Source organism: Monodon monoceros, unplaced genomic scaffold, assembly GCF_005190385.1.
Source record: "Monodon monoceros isolate NGI ecotype Baffin Bay Population unplaced genomic scaffold, NGI_Narwhal_1 Super_Scaffold_4, whole genome shotgun sequence".
Lineage (NCBI taxonomy): Eukaryota > Metazoa > Chordata > Mammalia > Artiodactyla > Monodontidae > Monodon > Monodon monoceros.
In genome coordinates, this window is record NW_021703781.1 from 42,724,476 (window position 1) to 42,746,455 (window position 21,980).

At 36.6% G+C, this 21,980-nt stretch overlaps 1 protein-coding gene across 2 annotated transcripts in view; it reads right to left on the minus strand.

Annotated features, from left to right (window-relative positions):
- Positions 1–21,980, minus strand: part of PRKG1 (protein kinase cGMP-dependent 1) — a 1,179,082-nt gene that overhangs the window by 320,261 nt on the left and 836,841 nt on the right. For both annotated transcript variants that reach the window (XM_029244879.1, XM_029244880.1), the window contains exon 5: positions 10,327–10,390. In XM_029244879.1, coding sequence (XP_029100712.1) covers positions 10,327–10,390 — 64 coding nt within the window. The remainder of the gene's footprint in view (positions 1–10,326; positions 10,391–21,980) is intronic.

Genomic DNA, 21,980 nt, shown 5'->3' on the forward strand with positions numbered 1-21,980 from the left:
TTCTTACTGTTAAGTATAAGTGGGCTTCTATTCTTCAATGATTTATGTCTCGGATGCCAACTGTCTACAAGCCCCTGAGCTAGTTTTTTTTTTTTTTTTGGCAGCTACAAAGATGCCTCAGATTAAAAAAAAAAAGTTGAAAATCTTGGGTCATACTTTCTTTTAATCAGAGCAGTTTGTCTAATTCAGACCAGATGTTTATCACTCTGCTCTGTGAAAGGAATTCAAGGTTTATCATGCTCCAGTGCTATCAACTAGCATTTTGTAAATAGGATCTCACACTTATGCTAAAGACGGGCCACTAATTCATACTTTCACACAAATTCACTATTTGTTTACAAACCCCACAAAGGGGAGTGAACCACAAGTACCAAGCAGGCTTATATATTCTTATATGGCAACCACTTCAAGCACTCTCGACAAATGTTTTCTAGAAAGCTGATTTATTACAGATCGGTTTCCTAGTTGCAGAGCACATACGTTTTAATGAATTACTGGCAGCATAAAGCAAAACATACATATCCTGATGATAAAATGACTAGAAATGGCTTGTTTCAAAGTTGGTTGAAGGCATAAAATGGATTCCTGTCGTAACAAATTAAAAATGCTGACTGGGAAAAAATTAATGACTCCCAGGGGAGGGGGGAGGGGAAAGTCAAGTAAACCTTTTCAGAAGGAAACATCTCCTATTTATATTTTAAAAAAAAAAAAGAGTGGGGGATGGGATAAATTTTTCATTTATGCTACAAATTTTCAAGATGTAATACAGCGTAGGAATAAAAGATACCAATTCCAGCTTCAGACTGGATGGAGTAAACTACTTCCCCATTAGCTGTATTACCAGAGCCTCAGTTCCCCCAGCTATAAACTGGGAATAGTAAAAGTACAGCTGACCCTTGAACAACATGGGTTTGAACTGTGAGGGTCCACTTACATGCAGATTTCTTTCACTGAATATGAACTACAGTATTAAGTGATCTGAAGTTGGGTGAACCTGTGGTTCCACATCCACAGATACAAGGACTGACTGAAAAGTTATACGTGGAGTTTCGATTGTGTGGAGGGTCAGTGCCCCAACCCCTGCTGCTGTTCAAGGGTCAACTGTCATAGTAGTTACCTCAGAGGGTTTTAAACAGATGCCCTTAGCCTGGCACAGAGTTAGGCTTAGTAAGTTGAAGGTATTACTGTTGCTTTTCTCAACTGCTTACAAGTACCCAGTGAAAAGAAATACCAACATAGTACTAGCCTTTACAGAACTTACAATCTAAAGTGGTAAAACTTCACAAAACTAGAGACCAACTTAAAGCAATGGACAAGCACTTATTTCTTATATATAATGATAACTAAATAGATCTAGGAGATATAGGAGAAGGAAGTCCCTAAAGGGAGAGAAATGAAAATGACTGAGGCTCAGAACTAGAAAAGTCTCTGTTTCTCTGTTGAGAATGTGATCATACAGAATCCTAGAGTTAGGCAGAAGCTGAAAAGTCAATGTTGTTCAAGCACCAAATCAATGCTTAAGTACCTACAACGTCCTAACTAATCTCTTTTACCCTGTAGCTTTTCAAATATGTATGATTTCTGTTCATACTTAACATTCTGTACTATACTTTGCCATCTGTGATATTTGCAATGGCTGTCAACTCAAAGTCACCTCTTCAGATATAACTTTCCTAACCACCCTAGCTAAAGCAGTCCCCCTGTCCTTGGCCGTCTCTACCATATTACCTTATTTTATTTCCTTCATACTTTTAGCAGCGTTTCCCAAGTGCTGTCATATCTACCCTATAGCAGAATTTCCCAGTCTCAGCGCTATTGACATTTGGGGCTGAATGGTCGTTGTAAAGCTGTTCTATGCATTGTAGAATGTTTAGTAGCATCCTGGCTTTTATCCACTAGAGGCCAGTGGCAGCCCTCTGTTGCCCTCACTCAATATTATAACCACCAAAGATGTCTCCAGACATTACAAAATGCCTGCTCCGCCCTTCAGATGGAGAGCCCAGTAGGACTTGGGACAGCCTGACCAGTCACCTCCAGCCATAAGGAGTTTTGTTAACCTCAGTATGTGTGCAGGATAAACATTTTCCATATGTGTCAATTTGTGAAAGGGTTTGGTAAGCACTGCTGATGGACATCTGAAATTATGTTTGCATATTTAATGGTTTTACATTAGTTCTTCAATTTAAAACCCACAGCAATATCACAAGAGGCAGAAACGGCTGTTACCCCGATTCATCAATGATAGGTTAAATTATTCGTCCAGTCTATTTTTAGAGATGGAGCTCCCCATCTTCTGAACACAGAAAATTGTGTCCACTAAGTTAAAAAGGAATCCAGGGCTTCCCTGGTGGCGCAGTGGTTGAGAGTCCGCCTGCCGATGCAGGGGACACGGGTTCGTGCCCCGGTCCGGGAAGATCCCACACGCCGCGGAGCGGCAGGGCCCGTGAGCCATGGTCGCTGAGCCTGCGCGTCCGGAGCCTGTCCTCCGCAACAGGAGAGGCCACAACAGTGAGAGGCCCGCGTACAGCAAAAAAAAAAAAAAAAAACCCACAAAAAAGGAATCCAATACCTTCCCCCAAAGTCTTCTCCAGGGCAAATTTCTAAGTTACTTCAATTGCTTTCTTCCATTGTTTCCAGCAATACTGCCTATACTCTGCCGTGTCTTCACTATCCTATCCTTCTGGACTTTTTTTCTTTTTAATCATGTACAAAACTATACATTTCTCCTCTGGTACCATCTTAGTGGATCTCACCTGTTATTCCAACCTGTTTAGATATTTTGGGTCTTTGTCAGGTGTAGGGCCACTGGTTCAACTCAAGTGAAGAAGCTGAAGAAAAATGAAAAACTGAATATTTTGTAGAATGTGGAATAGGTTATATAAATAAGTAAAATATGTAATTTAAAGAGGTAGAAAGTTCAGGGTGAGAATGAATTGTATAAATGCTTACAGATCAACTTACACACCATTTTTCAAAGAAGCTGAACCATTTTACAAGCCCACCAGCAACATCCTAGAGTGGTAATTTCTCTATATCCTCACCAACATTTGTCACTGTCTTTTTTATTCTAGCCACCCTAGTGGGTATGAAGTGGTATGTAATTATGGTTTTGATTTTCATTTTCCTAATGACTATTAACATGGAACGTGTACTTACTGGCTTTTTGTGCATCTCCTTTGGGAAAATATCTATTCACTCATTTTTTTTAATTTGTTTGTTTATTTATGGCTGCCTTGGGTCTTTGTTGCTGCTCGTGGGCTTTCTCTAGTTGCAGTGAGCGGGGGCTGCTCTTCGTTGTGATGCGCAGGCTTCTCATTGCGGTGGCTTGTCTTGTTGCAGAGCACGGGCTCTAGGTGCGCAGGCTCAGTAGTTGTGGCACACAGGGCTTAGTTGCTCCAGGGCATGTGGGATCTTCCCGGACAAGGACTTGAACCCACGTCCCCTACACTGGCAGGTGGATTCCTAACCACTGCGCCACCAGGGAAGTCCCTGTTTATTTATTTTTAAACTTTTTAAAATTCACTCAGTTGTAAGTATTCTTTATATATTCTAGATACAAGTCTTGTGATAATTAATTTTATGTGTCAACTTAGCTGAGCCATAGTGCTCAGACATTTGGTCAAACATTACAGCATTCTGGATTTTTGTGTGGGGGTGATAAGATTAACATTTAAGTCAGTGAACTTTGAGACAAGATTAACATTTAAATTGATGGATTTTGAGTAAAGTGGATTACCTTCCATAATGTGGGTGGGCCTCATCCAGTCAAATGAAGATCTTAATAGAACAAAGACTGACCTTCCCCAAGCAAGAAGGAATTCTGCCAGCAGATGGCCATTGGGACTTGAACTGCAACATCAGCTCTTCTATGGTCTCCAGCCTGCCAGCCCATTCTGTAGATTTTGAACTGGCCAGCCTCCAGAATAACACGAGCCAATTCCTTAAAATAAATCTCTTTTATATATATATATACACACATACATACATACACATCCTATTGGTTCTGTTTTCTCTGGAGAACTCTGACTAATACAACTCCCTTATCACATATATGATTTGCAAACATGTTCTCCCATTCCACATTTACTTCTATAATAGAACAAGATGTGCAGATATTAATATTAAACTGAGAGTCTGTCTTTACGTTTTAATCTCTCCACCCTGCCACAAAATACACACACACACACCCCCTTCTACTTCTTTCTCCTTCAGAAGCAGCCATTTGCCCCACAGATGGGAAGACCCAAAGGAACCAGGGAGATCTAAACAGATAATTTTCCAAATTCAGAGTCCTTCAGTCCAGAGCAATTGGGAAAGAACTGTTCTTTAAATTCCCTCCAGCTTGGCTTTGAATAGCAAGAGCCAAACCTAAAGGAAGGGAAGAAAAAGTTTAGCCATAACAACAGATTTCAAAGAGAACCAATAATGTTCCTGTCTACTCCATCAATTTCTTTCCCAAAGAGTCTAGGTCTGTTTAGAACGATAAAAAGAGAGAGCTTCACAGCACTCCAGTAACTCATCAAGTACAGGACTTTTCCCTTGTATTACTCACAATTGGAGAGAATGCAAAGGAATCTGGGAAAATGCCAACATAACATGGTAACACCAAGGAACTGCTGCACAGCTAAAACAATGCACATTTAATCAGCCCTGGGGTACCTTGCAGTAACCAAAATTGCCTGTGTTACGTTAACCTCCTTTTCCAATGATGATCCCTGGACAGTAATCTGATATTTGCTTCTTACCATATTATCAAGATGAAAATAGCTTTCTTTCCTTGCCTTTTTTCTATTTTTCTCATCATGTCCCTCTTAATATTTCAAAAAGTGTAATGAGTATTATTTGTCTGAGATATTGTCAGGACCATAATAGTATAAATATCCCAAAATGAAAACATAAATGCCCCATCTAGGGACACAAACCAAAACAACCCATTATTTAGGCTCAAATGTGTCCAAGATCCAATCATATAAAGTTGCAGACCCAAAGGCATAGAGCTCTTAAGAAGCTGGTGAAGCAGAGGTATTTTTCATTCTAAGACAACTAAATCCAATGTTTTAATGAGAGAATTGGACATGAAACAGATTTCAATATAAGCAAAGAAGTGGTTCTCATACGATTTATTTTCCATTTAAAAATCAGGAGATTTAAATATAGCACCCATGTCCCACTTCTATTCATATGAAGGAAAAATGAGCTACACCAGTGGTAAAAAGTGAATTTGTTGGCTTAACTTGGTTCTTCAATCTGACATTTTCAATTTTCCTTGAGTTATCTAAACATTTTCACCCTTATTTGTGAAAGCATAACTCCTTCCCAAATTAATTTTCAAGCTCCTATGTGACATAATAAGTAAATCTCTGCTCTGCCTCTCTATAAGAAAATGTTTTTCTTTGTCATTTCCTTTAAAGATGTCACTACAGCCCTGATATGTGGATATGTATTAGACAATGAGTTTATTTACAGTGACTTTTCCCCATTGTGTTTGGGTAGGTAATCACTGAAGGGAGCTATTTCTCAGGTGGAGATTAGCTACGGGTTGTTCCATCCATCTGAACAATGTAATTCATCTATAGAAACTAATTATGTGTACATAAAGGGAGAAGGAAAGTGTGTTAGGTTGCTATAGTAAGAAGAAAAATTAGATCCTATTTATAATTTCACAGCTCTTTCCTTTTACACATAAGTACTTCCTAGGCTTTCAGAATAGATTCCAATATTTGACTAATTCATTCAAAATAGTTTTCCCTGTACTATACAGAATAGAGGTTAATGAAACCAGTTTATAAAGTCAAACCTTGCTATTCCCTACATGTGCCTAAAACTTCTCTTACAGTTTAATTTACAAACTATAAAATGGCTTCCCTAGCAAATCAACTCTGAAGCTCTTAAAATGATCTCTGGTATTTATTAAGATTTAATCTGAGTCAGATATGAGATGAGAAGAACATACTATGGTGAGAATGAAGGTGAATAATTATTGAATCAATTATTCAATAATTAATCAATTATTCTCAGCCCTGTACTTCAACTTGTCTTGCAAAACACAACCTAAAAAAATGCTGGGATTGTTGCTCTTTATGTGAATAGACCTTTGGCCAAGAACCTCTTTATATCTATGTGTAAACACAACTTCTCAAACTAACTAGAGAAAACTTTCCTATGTTCCTGAAAAAGGCATGAGAGATTTAATATACAAAGGAAATATTTGTACTATGTGATATAAAGGAAACGGAGAAAAGGGCACTGAATTGCTACACTAAGAATAAGGATATTTGTTTCTGTTTTATGATCTCATAAACAAGAACACATAAATGGGTACATCTACACTAGAAATTACGGAAGGGGGTAAGTGGGAGTGGGATGGGCAATGGCAGAAATGACTTATATAATGGTTTCTCTTTCAGCTTTAAAATAGGATGCTCCAAGCATCATTTATTTGTCCTCCAGTCACATGTACCCTCCTAAATCGCTTTACCAATAACATTATGTTCATTCCTCTTTCTGTCTGCTTAAATTTTTTTTTCTCTCTCAGTCCTTGACCACCTTGTCCCTATTCTTTAATTTTTTTCTCCCTTATGCTGGAAGTATTGCTTCATAATGAATACAAGGAATGAAATAGTCCATAAGAAAGTAAATCAACACACAAACATCTAACCTCACCTGGGCTATTTTATCTAAATAATTGGTCTGTCCCTCTATAATCCATTCTTCTCACAGAGAAATATCATTACAATATAACCCAGATCATGTCATTTTTATGGCTTAGAACCCTCAAAATCTTCCCACTGCAGTGAGAACAAAAACCTTATCACAACTCCTTACCACAACTGCCATCTGGCCTCGCCTATTTTCTCTAGCCTCATCTCACCCTACTATAAACCTTTTTTCTGTTCCTTAAGGACAGAAGACTCATTCCTAGTTTAGGACCTTATGCCTTCTCTTCCCTCTGCCCTGTACACATGGCATCCCATATCTGCATTTCGATCTCAGCTTAAATACCACCTTCCCCAGAGAGGTCTTGCCTTAGTAAACCAATACAGTGTGGCCATCTCACTTGATGCCATTTTGATGGTATTTTCCTTAATTCTCATCTGTACTTTCCAATGGAACATATGATTTGGGAGGACAAGGCCCTGAATCCCCAGAGTTTGGAATAATTACTGGCAAGTGGCAGATGCTCCATAAATATTTGTTAAACAAACAGGGCTGTAAAGTTCTTTGTTAAATGCAATGATTACACTGTCTTCTTTTCAAAATAATCTGGGATTCTTTCATTTTCTTGTAGATGTTGTAGGAAAAAAAGCTCATTTATTATGCAAGCAAATTTCCCTTTAATGTTATGTGACATTGGTATTGCTTTTGTTCTTCCAAATTTGCTTCACTCTATCTCATACATAATTTAATCTAATTTCTCATTGCGCTTGTTTATTCAACTTGAGTTGAACACTTTCATGCACTGGTTAGTATATTCATATGTCTACCTCATATTTTGTCTGTTTACTTCATTTGTGTATGTCTTCAAAACAAATGTGTGGGCACTTAATCATGTGTTTCTATTTTCATGCAGCTTTGCTATAGACTGTACTGTGGCTCGTATAACACAAATGAAGGCGTCTTCTGGTTAGAAAATCTGACATAAAATACTAAAATATTTCTTTGGTCAGAGTTATTTATAGAGCTATGGCTATTGTTTCGCAAAACATAGCAAAGGCTTCCACAGCTGTGGAAAAGAAAGAAAATGATTAAAGGATTTCATGGGATTTTATTTTATTTTGGATGGGCTTGATTGGGGCCAGTAAATTTGTACTTTAGTTCATTTTGTGAAAAGAAAAAGAAAAAGGTCATCAGAGAGTTCTTCAGTATACTCAACAAGGAAAGCAAAAAACAAAAGAACTCGGAAAAGCAGTTTTACATTTAAAGAGGTTGCAAGTACAGTGGTTGGCACATTCAGAGAGAAATGCAGCCAGTATTTTTGCTCATGAATCTTTTATACTTGAACATAGGAATCAAATGTGACTTCTGCTTTACTATGTGTTCCCATATAAGATGAGGGAGACCAATAAATCCTAGGAAAGCTCACTGTGATAAGACTCAAACTAAGAATTTGTGGATATAAACCTTTGAAGTTCTATGGATCATATAATTACTGGTATATAGTTAGTACCTAGAGACAAAAACGTTTTCAGTATCTTTCCAGTTTCTCTCTATTATAGCACAACTCCAAAAATTCTTCAGCCTCCTGAGACTAAAATCCATTGATCCCACAGTCACTCATTGGCCCTTGCTCCCCTTCTTGCACAATCGAAATTCCAGGTTCAGTCACTACAATCCTTCCTTCACATGCATCCGCAACTCCCTATTCCCTCTTTCAACCACTCATCTTTTCCTGGCAAAATACCAATCCCGGTTAAATCCCATTCTCTGTCTACTTGGAACTTGAATCCAGGCAAACAAATGGGGCTGAAAAAACATACAAATGGGCTGGTAACCAAGACAGACTTAACGGTTCCGTCACTTTGACTAAACTTTAGACAGCCTTCTTTCTGACACTAGACTCCCGATCTCCCTTTTCTTGGAGCATTTACTTTAGAAAGTTTTCAACTGTAAGTTCTTAATTTGCCTGTTTGAGATGCAAATCTTCTTCCAGGCTGTTGGCACCGGTTGTTTTACAGGTCAGGAATGTCTTTCTCAAGGACCTAGGAGCCATTCCTTAGAAAAGTAATCAAGAAGAAGATAGCGCCTCTATCTCCCAGTCTCTATGGGTGGATAGGAGCCTAACTTCCAGAAGGGGCAATCAGCAAGCACAGATGAACTAGTCACATTGACCAACCTCCTCCCTACTGGAGAACCACTGTTAGAAAAGGTAGATAGCGAGATATGAGCAAAGAAAGGGGGGCGTGGGCCACGTGGCAGGAAACCATACATCTTGTGAACAACAGGGGTCCTGGAGACAAAGGAAGGCGGGAAAAGGCAGGAATCTCCGACTCGACATTCCGAATTACGCCCTCATTACAATAAAATTAACCTTGTAGATAAGAATTTCCCATCATGCACTGACACCATGACACTTCCTATCAAGACTAAATAAGGACAAAAATCCCTCCTCCCCTCGGGAAGGTGGAGCTGGGATGAAAATCAGTGAATACGAGCCCAAACCCCTCCCTCCTCAATGAATATTCCCCCCAATCATTTTCACGCCCCATATAACCAGCTTGCCAAAGAAACTCAGGGTGGCTGTTTACCTGAGTCTGCCAGCTCTCCCCTTGAGAGCTTACTATTGCTTAATAAATCCTCACTTTGCTTTCTTGAGTTCCATCTCATCTCTGAATTCTTTCTGAGACAAGAACCTACTTTCTGGTAACACCCCTACTGGAGTACTTTTCCACCAGCTCACTCCAGTGCTTAAAAATCCTCCCACCTTTTGGCCCAGCAGAGTGGAGTTTGATCGCTCTCTCCTATCGCACATCTTGAATGAACTCTTTTTGCCTGTTTAACTGAGATTAGGGAGTGATAACATCAAACAGGGCCTGAATGGTGACTGTCAGTCATACTGTGTCTTCCTAGTCTATTCCCTCTTCTATTTTTCTCATACCTTCTCCTCTGTCTTCAAACCTCTCAGACCTCTACCCCATCCTCATCCTCAGGTGATGACCTTGCTTTCTAGATTACAGAGAAAATAGAAGATATCAGAACAGGTTTGGCAGAGTGCCAACCACTCCATCAGTCCCCACCCCCATCTGCATATGTGCCCAGATACTCTGCCTTCTCTGTCTCTATAGGCACTAGGGACCCTATCCCCTTGTGTTCACTCAAGACACAGCTTGTATAAACCTCCTCTCTTTTTCCTGCTTCAATATTTCTTATGCTTTATAGATTCTGTGAAAAGTGAGTAACAGTGACACTTTCACATTCAGGCATACAATTACGTGTGTAAAATATGCTCATATGCTAATAAAGTATGTACCCAACTGCTAATTCCTGTTATAAATTTGCTAATCTGAAGCTTCAGAGTAGCAATTATTACAATCTTGCTTTACACCAACTGAAACAGATAAATACGCAGTCTCCCATTCTTGGAAGTCAAAGTAACAATATGTTTGCCAGAGCGAAAAGTTTTTCTCCCTCTATAGTTACAATGATTTGCACATTTCTAACCGTGTATAAATGTCGGATATACTGAGCTGCTTTTTATTTGAAGCCAAATATATAGCTCATGTCAGTGCTCAAAAAAATTTAAAAGGGCTCTCTGCAGTTTGTGACTTATTGCACAGCTGTGATGGGCTGAGTCCCATCTCAAAAAGGTCAAGGGCTAAAAACAATTACCTCTTCAAGGACGTCAGCAAGCTTACTGAGTATCTCTTCAGGAAGGCTCTGGAATGTTGGCACACTGAAAAACAAGACAGAGATGATGTTGAAGGCATGCACAGCAACTCATTTTTATAAATAAAACACCAACACATCTGAAAGAAAATACAAAAGGATTTCATGACAAAGAATCTACCAATGAAGATCAAAGTAATAATTTAAGCATAATTTGATGACTAACAGGGAAAAGGCATGATGTACTAGAAAGAATTGGAGATTGGACAGAACCAAGTTCAAATCCCATTTATATTTCTCTGTGTGACCTTGGATGCCTCAGCTATAATTGAGAGAAACCACTCTCTCCCTTATCAGCCTGCTCTCACCAAATTCCTTCCAATTCCGTCACCTGCTCTAGGTCCCCCCCCCGCCCCACACACACACACACACACTTTTCTACAGGCCAACTGCTACCCATTTTTCAGGACTCAGCTGGATTGATGATACATTCAGGCCTGCAAGCATTCATTCAACAACACTGGAAACTTCCTACTCTCCCCAGCCTCTCCCAGCTAGATCAGGTCCTCCTATTTATGATCTCTTTTATCCCTTCCTGCAACTATAATTAGATAATTAATCAGATATTTGTTACTGGGCATCTTCACTGCTAAAATCAAACTCCACAAAAATAAGAACGGTACTATATCTGTCTTGCTCAGCCCCTGTATTTTCAGTGATTTACTAATAACAACTCAAGAGCATGTGTTGAATAAAGTTATGAAAGCACAGACATACAAATGCTTCCTAGGACAGTTATAGGAATCAGATCATACAGAATGGAGAAAAGAGTCAGACTCATAGTAGACACTGAAATAATGTCTTCTCATCCTCTTATTAAGGAAACTCACTGACCAGCATATGGAAATACTAAATGATGTTGAATACACAAACAAAAGGAACTTATTTTATATGGATAATGCTGACTTTAAAAGGAAAAAAAAAACTCATCAACATAAAATTCTTGAAAATCTACTCCACTGGAAAATCTAACTGGGATGTGGAACTAAATTCTTATTTAATCTTATCTCAATGCTTGAATAGAGAAAAGACTATAAATGAGTGAAAATATGTATGTATGATATCTGACTTACAGATCGATTGTTCAGTAAACTTGATCTTTAGATAAATTGCCATGGAGCAGTTATTTAAATGAGTTAGTTGAGTTGGATGAGACTTGTTTCAGGTTTGTTGCTACAGAAAAACAGTTCTGGCTTGATTAGAATAATGTAATGAAAGAAGCCATAACATAATGTTTGGATATAAGCATGAAAGTTTTACTGTTAATTTGTCACTCTGATTCCCATTACTTAGTGTAAAGCCTATTGATAAAATCCTAAGCTTTTATGTAGAAGTGTAATATTTCACCCAGGACCATGTTTCACCAGATTTATTGCTGTGGTCTGAGCCACGTGGGTTTTAATTTCCAGAAGGCAGTCTATTTCAGCAGCTGGATGGAACACATCACAGAAAGAGACAGGAAGATAGAGGAAGCTGTTTCCATGAGCTATGCAGGTAGAAAAATTTAGCCCTTTCTTATTCTTTTAATGAGCTGTATTTCAGTTTCTTCTGAGATACAAGAATAATTAGAATGTTTCTATCCCAGGGGGTATTTATGGAAAACACAAACTACAACTGAGTTTTTCTCATTTTCTTGTAACTGGCTGCTTTCTTTAGACAGCCCCATTACTTCTATGCTAAGTCTATGTCAAGCCACTCTACAAAACTTTCATTTTCATGAGCATTCTTATTCATGAGAAAAAAAAAATCAGTATTTGCTTGACCACATAACTCACTAAAGAAAACAAAGACATTAAGTTTTAGGGGGCGCATTTTAATTAATTATCTTTTACAATTTTACTTATTTTTTATTTTTTCAGCTTTACTGAGGTATAACTGACAAAATTATAAGATATTTAAAGTGTACATTGTGAAGATTCCTCCCATCCAGTTAACCTAGTTAATTAACACATCCATCACCTCACATATTTATTCTTCTGTGTATGTTTGAGATCTTTGAGTTCTACTCTTCGCAAATTTCAACTATACAATACAGTGTTATCAACTATAGGTTACAATAGTTTTAACCCATTTCCCCTATTCCCCAGTCCCTGACAACCACTGTTCTATTGTTTCTATGAGTTTAACTTTTTATTTCGATTCCACATATAAGTGATACCATGCAATATCTGTCTTTCTCTGTCTGGCTTATTTCACTTAGCATAATGCCCTCAAGTTCCACCCATGTTGTGCAAAATGCAAATGGAATTTCCTTCTAATATATTATTGCATGTTATACAATAATATTCCATTGTATATATATCATGATCTTTTACAATTTAAAATGCCTCAAAACGTTCAGCAGCATTTATTACCAATAAAAATTAAGGATGATTTTAGAGAAGAAACACTCTAAAGAATTCTTCATAACAGTTCAAGCACTTTCACATTTAACAAAATGGAAATCAATTAACAGAAAATAAGTGTCTTCATTTTATAAATTATACTGGAAACACTTTTGTAGCCGTCTTTAAAATCTTAAGATCTTCATTTCTCTAAACACTAGATAATTCTCAGAAATTAATTACATGAGAGAACTTATCAGTCCACTGATAGCTTGAACACCAAGAATAAAACAATTGAGGATATTCATAAGTTTAAAATTCTACCCATGAAATTTGTTTGAATTTTTCCCAATACATCAAAAGATACTAATTTAAACTTCACTAGTGTGTACATGTGATAACTCAAGATGAAGTTGTCTAGGATTTAGAAAACTTAAGGCAAAATAATTATAAGGAGGAACTTCCATAAAATGTTTAAACAGTAAAGAGTATTTTCACTTATTGGGGAGGGGCAGGGGGAAGAACTCATAACAATTTACATGCTAATTACAAGTAATTCTTATGGATCTATTAAAACATTTTTGTTCCCTTAGGACTTGCAGTAGGTCTGAAGTTACAAAATGCACTTGACTGTAATATAATAGAGATGATTTAATGTGTGGAGCTTTCCCATTGGATTTTCTGGTTGAATAAAGTAAGGACTCGGAATTTGTCATGACAATAATAGAAGATGAGATTTGAATGCTTTCTATTTTCCAGGCACTGGGCTAAGGGTTTTACAGATAATATATTGTATTTTTAAACAGCTTTATCAAAGAACCATTATTACTATCATCCATTTTACAGCTAAAACAACTGGGATCTTGAGAGTTTGCCTGAGGTCACAACACTCAGTACTGATAAAGAGAGGATAAAGATTTCCATCTGAATGACTATGAAGCTAATCATTTGCTGAGCTACACACTTCACAGAATTATTTAAAAATGCCTCATGTAAGTTTTAAAACCATGCCATATTCTTTTAATGATTTAGAAATTAAGCAATAATATTAACATCCTTTGATTCAGTGACTTCGTTTATTAACCAACTTTTTGCAATGAAAAATGTCAAATAAATGGAAAGGCTGAAAGAATAGCTCAAGAATCCCCTGTACCCCCATCACCTAGATTAGCAACTGTTAACATTGTGCCATCTTTGCTTTATTTACCTTCGATCCATCTAATTTTTACATGCATATTGATAAATAGATTTATAGATATTTTTTCATGAAAATCTGAAACTAAGTTGTAGATATCATGAAATTTTACCCCTAATATTTAAGCACACAGATCTAAAAATAAAATATTTTTAAATAAGTAACTATAGCATTATCATAAGAAAAATTCACTCAACTCCATAATATCATCTAATAACTACATTCCATGTCAAATATTACCTATTTTTCAAAAATTTCTTTATTGTCTTTTTCTTTTCAAACCAGGATCCGGTAAAAATCCACATACTGCTTTGGGCTATTCTGCTTCTCTAGTCTCTTATTCCCCAACCATCCTCCTACCTTTCTCCCCATTACACTGATTTTTTGAAGAGACAGGGACAACTGTCTTATTGGATGTCCCACATTCTGAATTTGTCTTAGTAATTTTATTTTTGGTAACCTACCATATGAAAATAACAGCTAATAGAAGAAAGAAAAAAAAAGAAGACTCCCCAGGATCCTTTCAAGAAGAACCCTGAAGTCAAAACAAATAGTCTGAGTTGTAATTTGCCTTTTTTACTCATATTCTTTCACACGTGTACCACACAATAGACTCCTCCAGAGGCTATATGACATCATTACTTTGATAGTTAATGGATGTATGCTTAAACGTTCCTGTGTTTTCTAGAATTTTTTAAGGTAGGAGTAGGTTTATGATAAACGTGCTGTTTACAGAAATTAATTCAATATTATTGCAATGCTTCTACTGTGCTCTTACTAGTTAGTTTTCAGCTACCTGCTATAATCTCTGTAACCTTATCCAATAAATTGTCTTTTTGAACTTGTGAAGCTTTTCTTTTCCTTAAGTGGAAAAATTTACAAGTAAATACATTTGGATATCATGTGTTGCAATAATAATTTTGTAGTTTTTCAAAAATATATCTAACTTCAAAAAATTTATCTAAAACTTGTAATTTTAGAATTTCATAATAACTATTAAGAATCTAATAAAAGAAACTTTATTATACTATCTTATTTTTACGGATAGATTTGAGAGGGGAGATTAAAAGACATATTCTCAAGCCATAGCTGCCAATTTCTAAATCTAAAGACACCGAAAAATATGAAAAGGACGCAATCAAAGAATTTTCTGATTCATGGATGGGATAAATCTAGTCCAAAGAAATGTGGAGACACTCTAAATAAGAAAGAAAAATGTGACAAAATCTAACTTTCCTTCAGCATTATAGATGATAATAATTTACCTTATTGTCCTATACACCAGAACAGTATAAAAATACTATTATCCAAGTTATGATACCATTTTGCACCCAATCATTCAAAATTTAAAGGAAAAGAAATGGGATTTTTTCATGTAGACATGATGAAATTATTTTTTAATTCTTTTTAAAATTTTATTTATTTTTTTTATACAGCACGTTCTTATTAGTTATCTACTTTATACATATTAGTGTATATATGTCAACCCCAATCTCCCAATTCATCCCACCACTACAAACCCCCTGCCGCCACTTTCCCTCCTTGGTGTCCATACTACTGTCCTCTACATCTCTGTCTCTATTTCTGCCTTGCAAACCAGTTCATCTGTACCATTTTTCTAGATTCCACATATATGCATTAATATATGATATTTGTTTTTCGCTTTCTGAACTACTTCACTGTGTAGGACAGTCTCTAGATCCATCCACATCTCTGAAAATGACCCAGTTTATTCCTTTTTATGGCTGAGTATTATTCCATTGTATATATGTACCACATCTTCTTCATCTGTTGATGGGCATCTAGGTTGCTTCCATGACCTGGCTATTGTAAATAGTGCTGCAATGAATATTGGGGTGCCTGTGTCTCTTTGAATTATTGTTTGCTCTAGGTATATGCCCAGGAGTAGGATTGCTGGGTCATAGGCTAATTCAATTTTTATTTTTTTAAGGAATCTCCATACTGTTCTCCATAGTGGCTGTATCTGTTTACATTCCCACCAACAGTGCAAGAGGGTTCCCTTTTCTCCACACCCTCTCCAGCATTTGTTGTTCGTAGATTTTCTGATGATGTCCATGCTAATTGGTGTGAGATGATACCTCATTGTAGTTTTGATTTGCATTTCTCTAATAATTAGTGATGTTGAGCAGCTTTTCATGTGCCTCTTGGCCATCTGTATGTCTTCTTTGGAGAAATGTCTGTTCAGGTCTTCTGCCCATTTTTTGATTGGCTTGTTTGTTTTTTTAATGTTGAGCTGCATGAGCTGTTTATATATTTTGGAGATTAATCCTTCGTCCATTGATTCGTTTGGAAATATTTTCTCCCATTCTGAGGGTTGTCTTTTCACCTTGTTTGTAGTTTCCTTTGCTGTGCCAAAGCTTTTAAGTTTCATTAGGTCCCATTTGTTTATTTTGTTTTTAATTCCATTACTCTAGGAGGTGGATCAAAAAAGATCTTGCTGTGATTTATGGCAAAGAGTGTTCTTCCTATGTTTTCCTCTAAGAGTTTTACAGTGTCTGGTCTTATATTTAGCTGTCTAATCCATTTTGAGTTTATTTTTGTGTATGGTATTAGGGAATGTTCTAATTTCATTCTTTTACATGTAGCTGTCCAGTTCTCCCAGCACCACTTATTGAAGAGACTCTCTTTTCTCCACTGTATATCCTTGCCTCCTTTGTAATAGATTAGTTGACCATAGGTGCATGGGTTTATCTCTGGGCTCTCTATCCTGTTCTACTGATCTATACTTCTGTTTTTGTGCCAGTACCATATTGTCTTGATAATTACAGCTTTGTAGTATAGTCTGAAGTCAGGGAGTCTGATTCCTCCAGCTCCGTTTTTTTCCCTCAAGACTGCTTTGGCTATTCAGGGTCTTTTGTGTTTCCATACAAATTTTAAGGTTTTTTATTCTAGTTCTGTAAAAAAAGCCACTGGTAATTTGATAGGGATTGCACTGAATCTGTAGATTGCTTTGGGTAGTATACTCATTTTCACAATACTGATTCTTCCAATCCAAGAACATGGTATATCTCTCCATCTGTTTGTGTCATCTTTGATTCCTTTCATCAGTGACTTACAGTTTTCGGAGTATAGGCCTTTCACCTCCTTAGGTAGGTTTATTCCTAGATATTTTATACTTTTTGTTGCAATGGTGAATGGGATTGTTCCCTTAATTTCTCTTTCTGATCTTTCATAGTGTGTAGGAATGCAAGAGATTTCTGTGTTTCTGGTGGCATCTTTAGGATTCTCTATGTATAGTATCATGTCACCTGCAAACACTGACAATTTTACTTCTTTTCCAATTTGTATTCCTTTTATTTCTTTTTCTTCTCTGATTGCCATGGCTAGGACTTCCAAAACTACGTTGAATAACAGTGGCGAGAATGGACATTCTTGTCTTGTTCTTGATCTTAGAGGAAATGCTTTCTGTTTTTCACCATTGAGAATGATGTTTGCTGTGGGTTTGTCACATATGGTTTTTATTATGTTGAGAAAGGTTCCCACTATGCCCACTTTCTGGACAGTTTTTAATCATAAATGGGCATTGAATTTTGTCAAAAGCTTTTTCTGCATCTATTGAGATAATCATATGGTTTTTCTTCTTCAGTTTGTTAATATGGTATATCACATTGATTTGCGTATATTGAAGAATCCTTGCATCCCTGGGATAGATCCCACTTGATCATGGTGTATGATCCTTTTAAGGTGTTGTTTGATTCTGTTTGCTGGTATGTTGTTGAGGATTGGCACATCTATATTCATCAGTGATATTGGCCTGTAACTTTCTTTTTTTGTACTCTCTTTGTCTGATTTTGGTATCAGGGTGATGGTGGCTCATAGAATGAGTTTGGGAGTGTTCCTTCCTCTGCAATATTTTGGAAGAGTTTGAGAATGATGGGTGTTAGCTCTTCTCTAAATGTTTGATAGATTTCACCTGTGAAGCCATCTGTCCTGGATTTTTGTTTGTTGGAAGAATTTTAATCACAGTGTCAATTTTGTTACTTGTGATTTGTCTGTTCACATTTTCTGTTTCTTCCTGGTTCAGTCTCGGAAGTTTATACCTTTCTGAGAATTAATCCATTTCTTCCAAGTTGTCCATTTTATTGGCTTGTAGTAGTCTCTTAGGATGCTTTGCATTTCTGCAGTGTCTGTTTTAATTTCTCCTTTTTCATTTCTAGTTTTAGTGATTTGAGTCCTCTCCCTCTTTTTCTTGATGAGTCTGGCTAAAGATTTTTAAATTTTGTTTATCTTCTCAAAGAACCAGCTCTTAGCTTTATTCATCTTTGCTATTGTTTTCTTTGTTTCTATTGCATTTATTTCTGCTCTGATCTTATGATTTCTTTCCTTCTACTAACTTTGGGTTTTGTTTGTTCTTCTTTCTTTAGTTCCTTTATGTGTAAGGTTAGATTGTTTGAGATTTTTCTTGTTTCTTGAGGTAGGCTTGTATAGCTATAAACTTCCCTCTTAGAACTGCTTTTGCTGCATGCCATAGGTTTTGGATCGTTGTGTTTTCATTATCATTTGTCTCTAGGTATTTTTTGATTTTCTCTTTGATTTCTTCAGTGATCTCTTGGTATTTAGTAACGTATTGTTTAGCTTCCATGTGTTTGTGTTTGTTACTTTTTTTCCCCTATTATTGATCTATAATCTCAGAGCATTGTGGTCAGAAAAGACTCTTGATATGATTTCAATTTTCTTAAATTTACCAAGGCTTCATTTGTGACCCAAGATGTGATCTATCCTGGAGAATGTTCCGTGTGCCCTTGAGAAGAAAGTGTAATTGCTCTCTTTGGATGGAATGTCCTATAAATATCAGTTAAATCTATCTGGTCTACTGTGTCATTTAAAGCTTGTGTTTCCTTATTAATTTTCAGTCTGGATCATCTGTCCATTGATGTAAGTGAGGTGTTAAAGTCCCCTACTATTATTGTGTTACTGCTGATTTCCTCTTTTATAGCTGTTAGCAGTTGCCTTATGTATTGAGGTGTTCCTATGTTGGGTGCATATATATTTATAACTGTTATATCTTTGTCTTGGATTGATCCCTTGATCATTATGTAGTGGCCTTCTTTGTCTCTTGTAATAGTCTTTATTTTAAAGTCTATTTTGTCTGATATGAGAATTGCTACTCCAGCTTTCTTTTGATTTCCATCTGCATGGAATATCTTTTTCCATCCCCTCACTTTCAGTCTATATGTGTCCCTAGGTCTGAAGTGGGTCTCTTGTAGACAGCATATATATGGGTCTTGTTTTTGTATCCATTCAGCCAACCTGTGTCTTTTGGTTGGAGCATTTAATCCATTCACATTTAAGGCAATTATCGATATGTATGTTCCTATTACCATTTTCTTAATTGTTATAGGTTTCTTTTTGCAGGTCCTTTTCTTCTCGTGTTTCCTACTTAGAGAAGTTCCTTCAGCATTTGTTGTAGAGCTGGTTTGGTGGTGCTGAATTCTCTTAGCTTTTGCTTGTCTGTAAAGCTTTTGATTTCTCCATTGAATCTGAAGAGATCCTTGCCGCTTAGAGTAATCTTGGTTGTAGGTTCTTCCCTTTCATCACTTTAAATATATCATGCCACTCCCTTCTGGCTTGTAGAGTTTCTGCTGAAATCAGCTATTATACTTATGGGAGCTCCCTTGTATGTTATTTGTTGCTTTTCCCTTGTTGTTTTCAATAATTTTTCTTTGTCTCTAATTTTTGTCAATTTGATTACTATGTGTCTCAGTGTGTTTCTCCTTGGGTTTATCCTGCCTGGGACTCTCTGTGCTTCCTGGACCTCGGTGGCTCTTTCCTTTCCCATGTTAGGGAATTTTCAACTATAATCTCTTGAAATATTTTCTCGGGTCCCTTTTCTCTCTCTTCTCCTTCTGGGACCCCTATAATGTGAATGTTGTCCCAGAGGTCTCTTAGGTTGTCTTCATTTCTTTTCATTCTTTTTTCTTTACTCTGTTCCACAGCAGTGAACTCCACTATTCTGTCTTCCAGGTCACTTATCTGTTCTTCTGCCTCAGTTATTCTGCTATTGATTCCTTCTAGTGTAGTTTTCATTTCAGTTATTGTATTGTTCATCTCTGATTGTTTGTTCTTTAATTCTTCTAGGTGTTTGTTCTTTAATTCTTCTAGGTCTTTGTTAAACATTTCTTGCATCTTCTCAATCTTTGCCTCCATTCTTTTTCCGAGGTCCTGGATCATCTTCACTATCATTATTCTGAATTCCTCTTCTGGGAGGTTGCCTATCTCCACTTCATTTAGTTGTTTTACTGGGGTTTTATCTTGTTCCTTCATCTGGTACAAAGACCTCTGCCTTTTCATTTTGTCTATCTTTCTGTGAATGTGGTTTTCCTTCCACAGGCTGCAGAATTGTAGTGCTTCTGCTGTCTGCCCTCTAGACATGATGAAGTTTTTAAAAGCCAAAAATTGTTTTGTACATCTTTTCAAAGTAGCAATGAAAAGTAAATGAAGCATCTGACAGAGTTACCATATTGCATTGACTAGGGAAGCCACACAACAGGTGAAAGAAAAAAAAAAGCCTTGTAGAGCTGACTTTGCTGACTGCCTGCTGGAGAAGTCAGTTAAAGAAATCATTTCACTGCCTCTTTCCAAAGATACAGTACCTTGCCAAATTAATGACTTTGCTGCAGACACAAAGACGGATGAAAATCTTGTCCACAGAATTGTACTTCTGACTTACAAATGGATTAAACTACAGTCATGGCGGGACTTGCTCTTTGGCTTGTATTCATCTGGTAGCAGAATCAACCAATCATCAAAAGAGACAAGATTGTATATGAATGCTTGGCAACAAACACAAATGGTACTGAGCTATTTGGTATGGAATTAACTTTTCAAATCTAGGTTTATCATGGAACGACTATGTTGCACTGATGGTGTAAAAGGAACAGTGGCCCCTCTACACAAATTAAGGCAGTAACAATAAAGTATACTAGTTGTCATTATATTCTTACCAAAATCTCACAGTAAAAATAAAGTAAAATTCCAGTTTTACTTTAAAATATTTTGATGAAACACTAAGTTACTAACTGTAGTAAATTTTAACCCTTGACTACACAGCTTTTTAATATCATGTGTGACAAATGGCAAGCACACATAAAGCACTTCTGCTGCTTCCTGAAGTACAAGGTTTTCTCAAGGAAAATCACTCATAACTGTTGGAGTTGCAAGTTGAATTAGTCACTTTTTTCATGGAACATAATTTTTTACTTGGCAATAACCACAAACTGTGGCTATTCGGACTTGAGTATCTGGCAGATAACTTTTCGAAAAAGAACAAAGTGAGCCTGGCACTTTAAGGGAAATAACAGACAGCATTTGTTGCCAATGATAAAATTCAAATTTTCAAATGCAAGTTAAAATTTCAGAAAACTTTTATCTGCCACTGTGAGCTTAACAGCTTTTTAATAATTGAAGACTTTCTGATGAGATCATTGGCAAATGCTGATATTAACAAATGTGATTCTTTTGATATTGTAAATTTTGTAATTTCTACACCAGTATTTTACAGATGACTAACGCATGATGTTACAAGATCATGCAGGGGAAAGATCTATTTGAAGTACAAGATCAATAATCGATTTTAATGTAATAAAGTAAGAAAAGTTCATTGATATGGTTTCAGATTCCACACTGCAACTAACCTGTAATAAACTACCCTTTGTTGGGTTTTGGCGTAGTGTCAAATAAGAATGTCCACAATTATCTGAAAAGGCCATTAACATACTCTTCCCCTTTTTCTGCTCCATATCTTTGTGAGGTTGATTTTTTCACATACTTCAACAAAAACAACAGAAATTCAACAGACTGAATAATATTGAAGCAGATATGAGAATCTGCTGTCTTCTAAGCTAGATATTGACAGATTTGCAAAAATGTAAACTCAAGTTTCTCTTTTCACTAAGTTTTTTGGTTTGTTTTGCAAAATAGTTATTTTCATTAAAAATAGCTTAACATGTATTTTTTTGCCACTTTTTTTTTTTAACACTACATTGGAGGAGAAAGAGGCTGAGGCCCTCAAAGGTATAGAGTTGAACCCACATTTCCCACAGGACTGTGGAACGTCT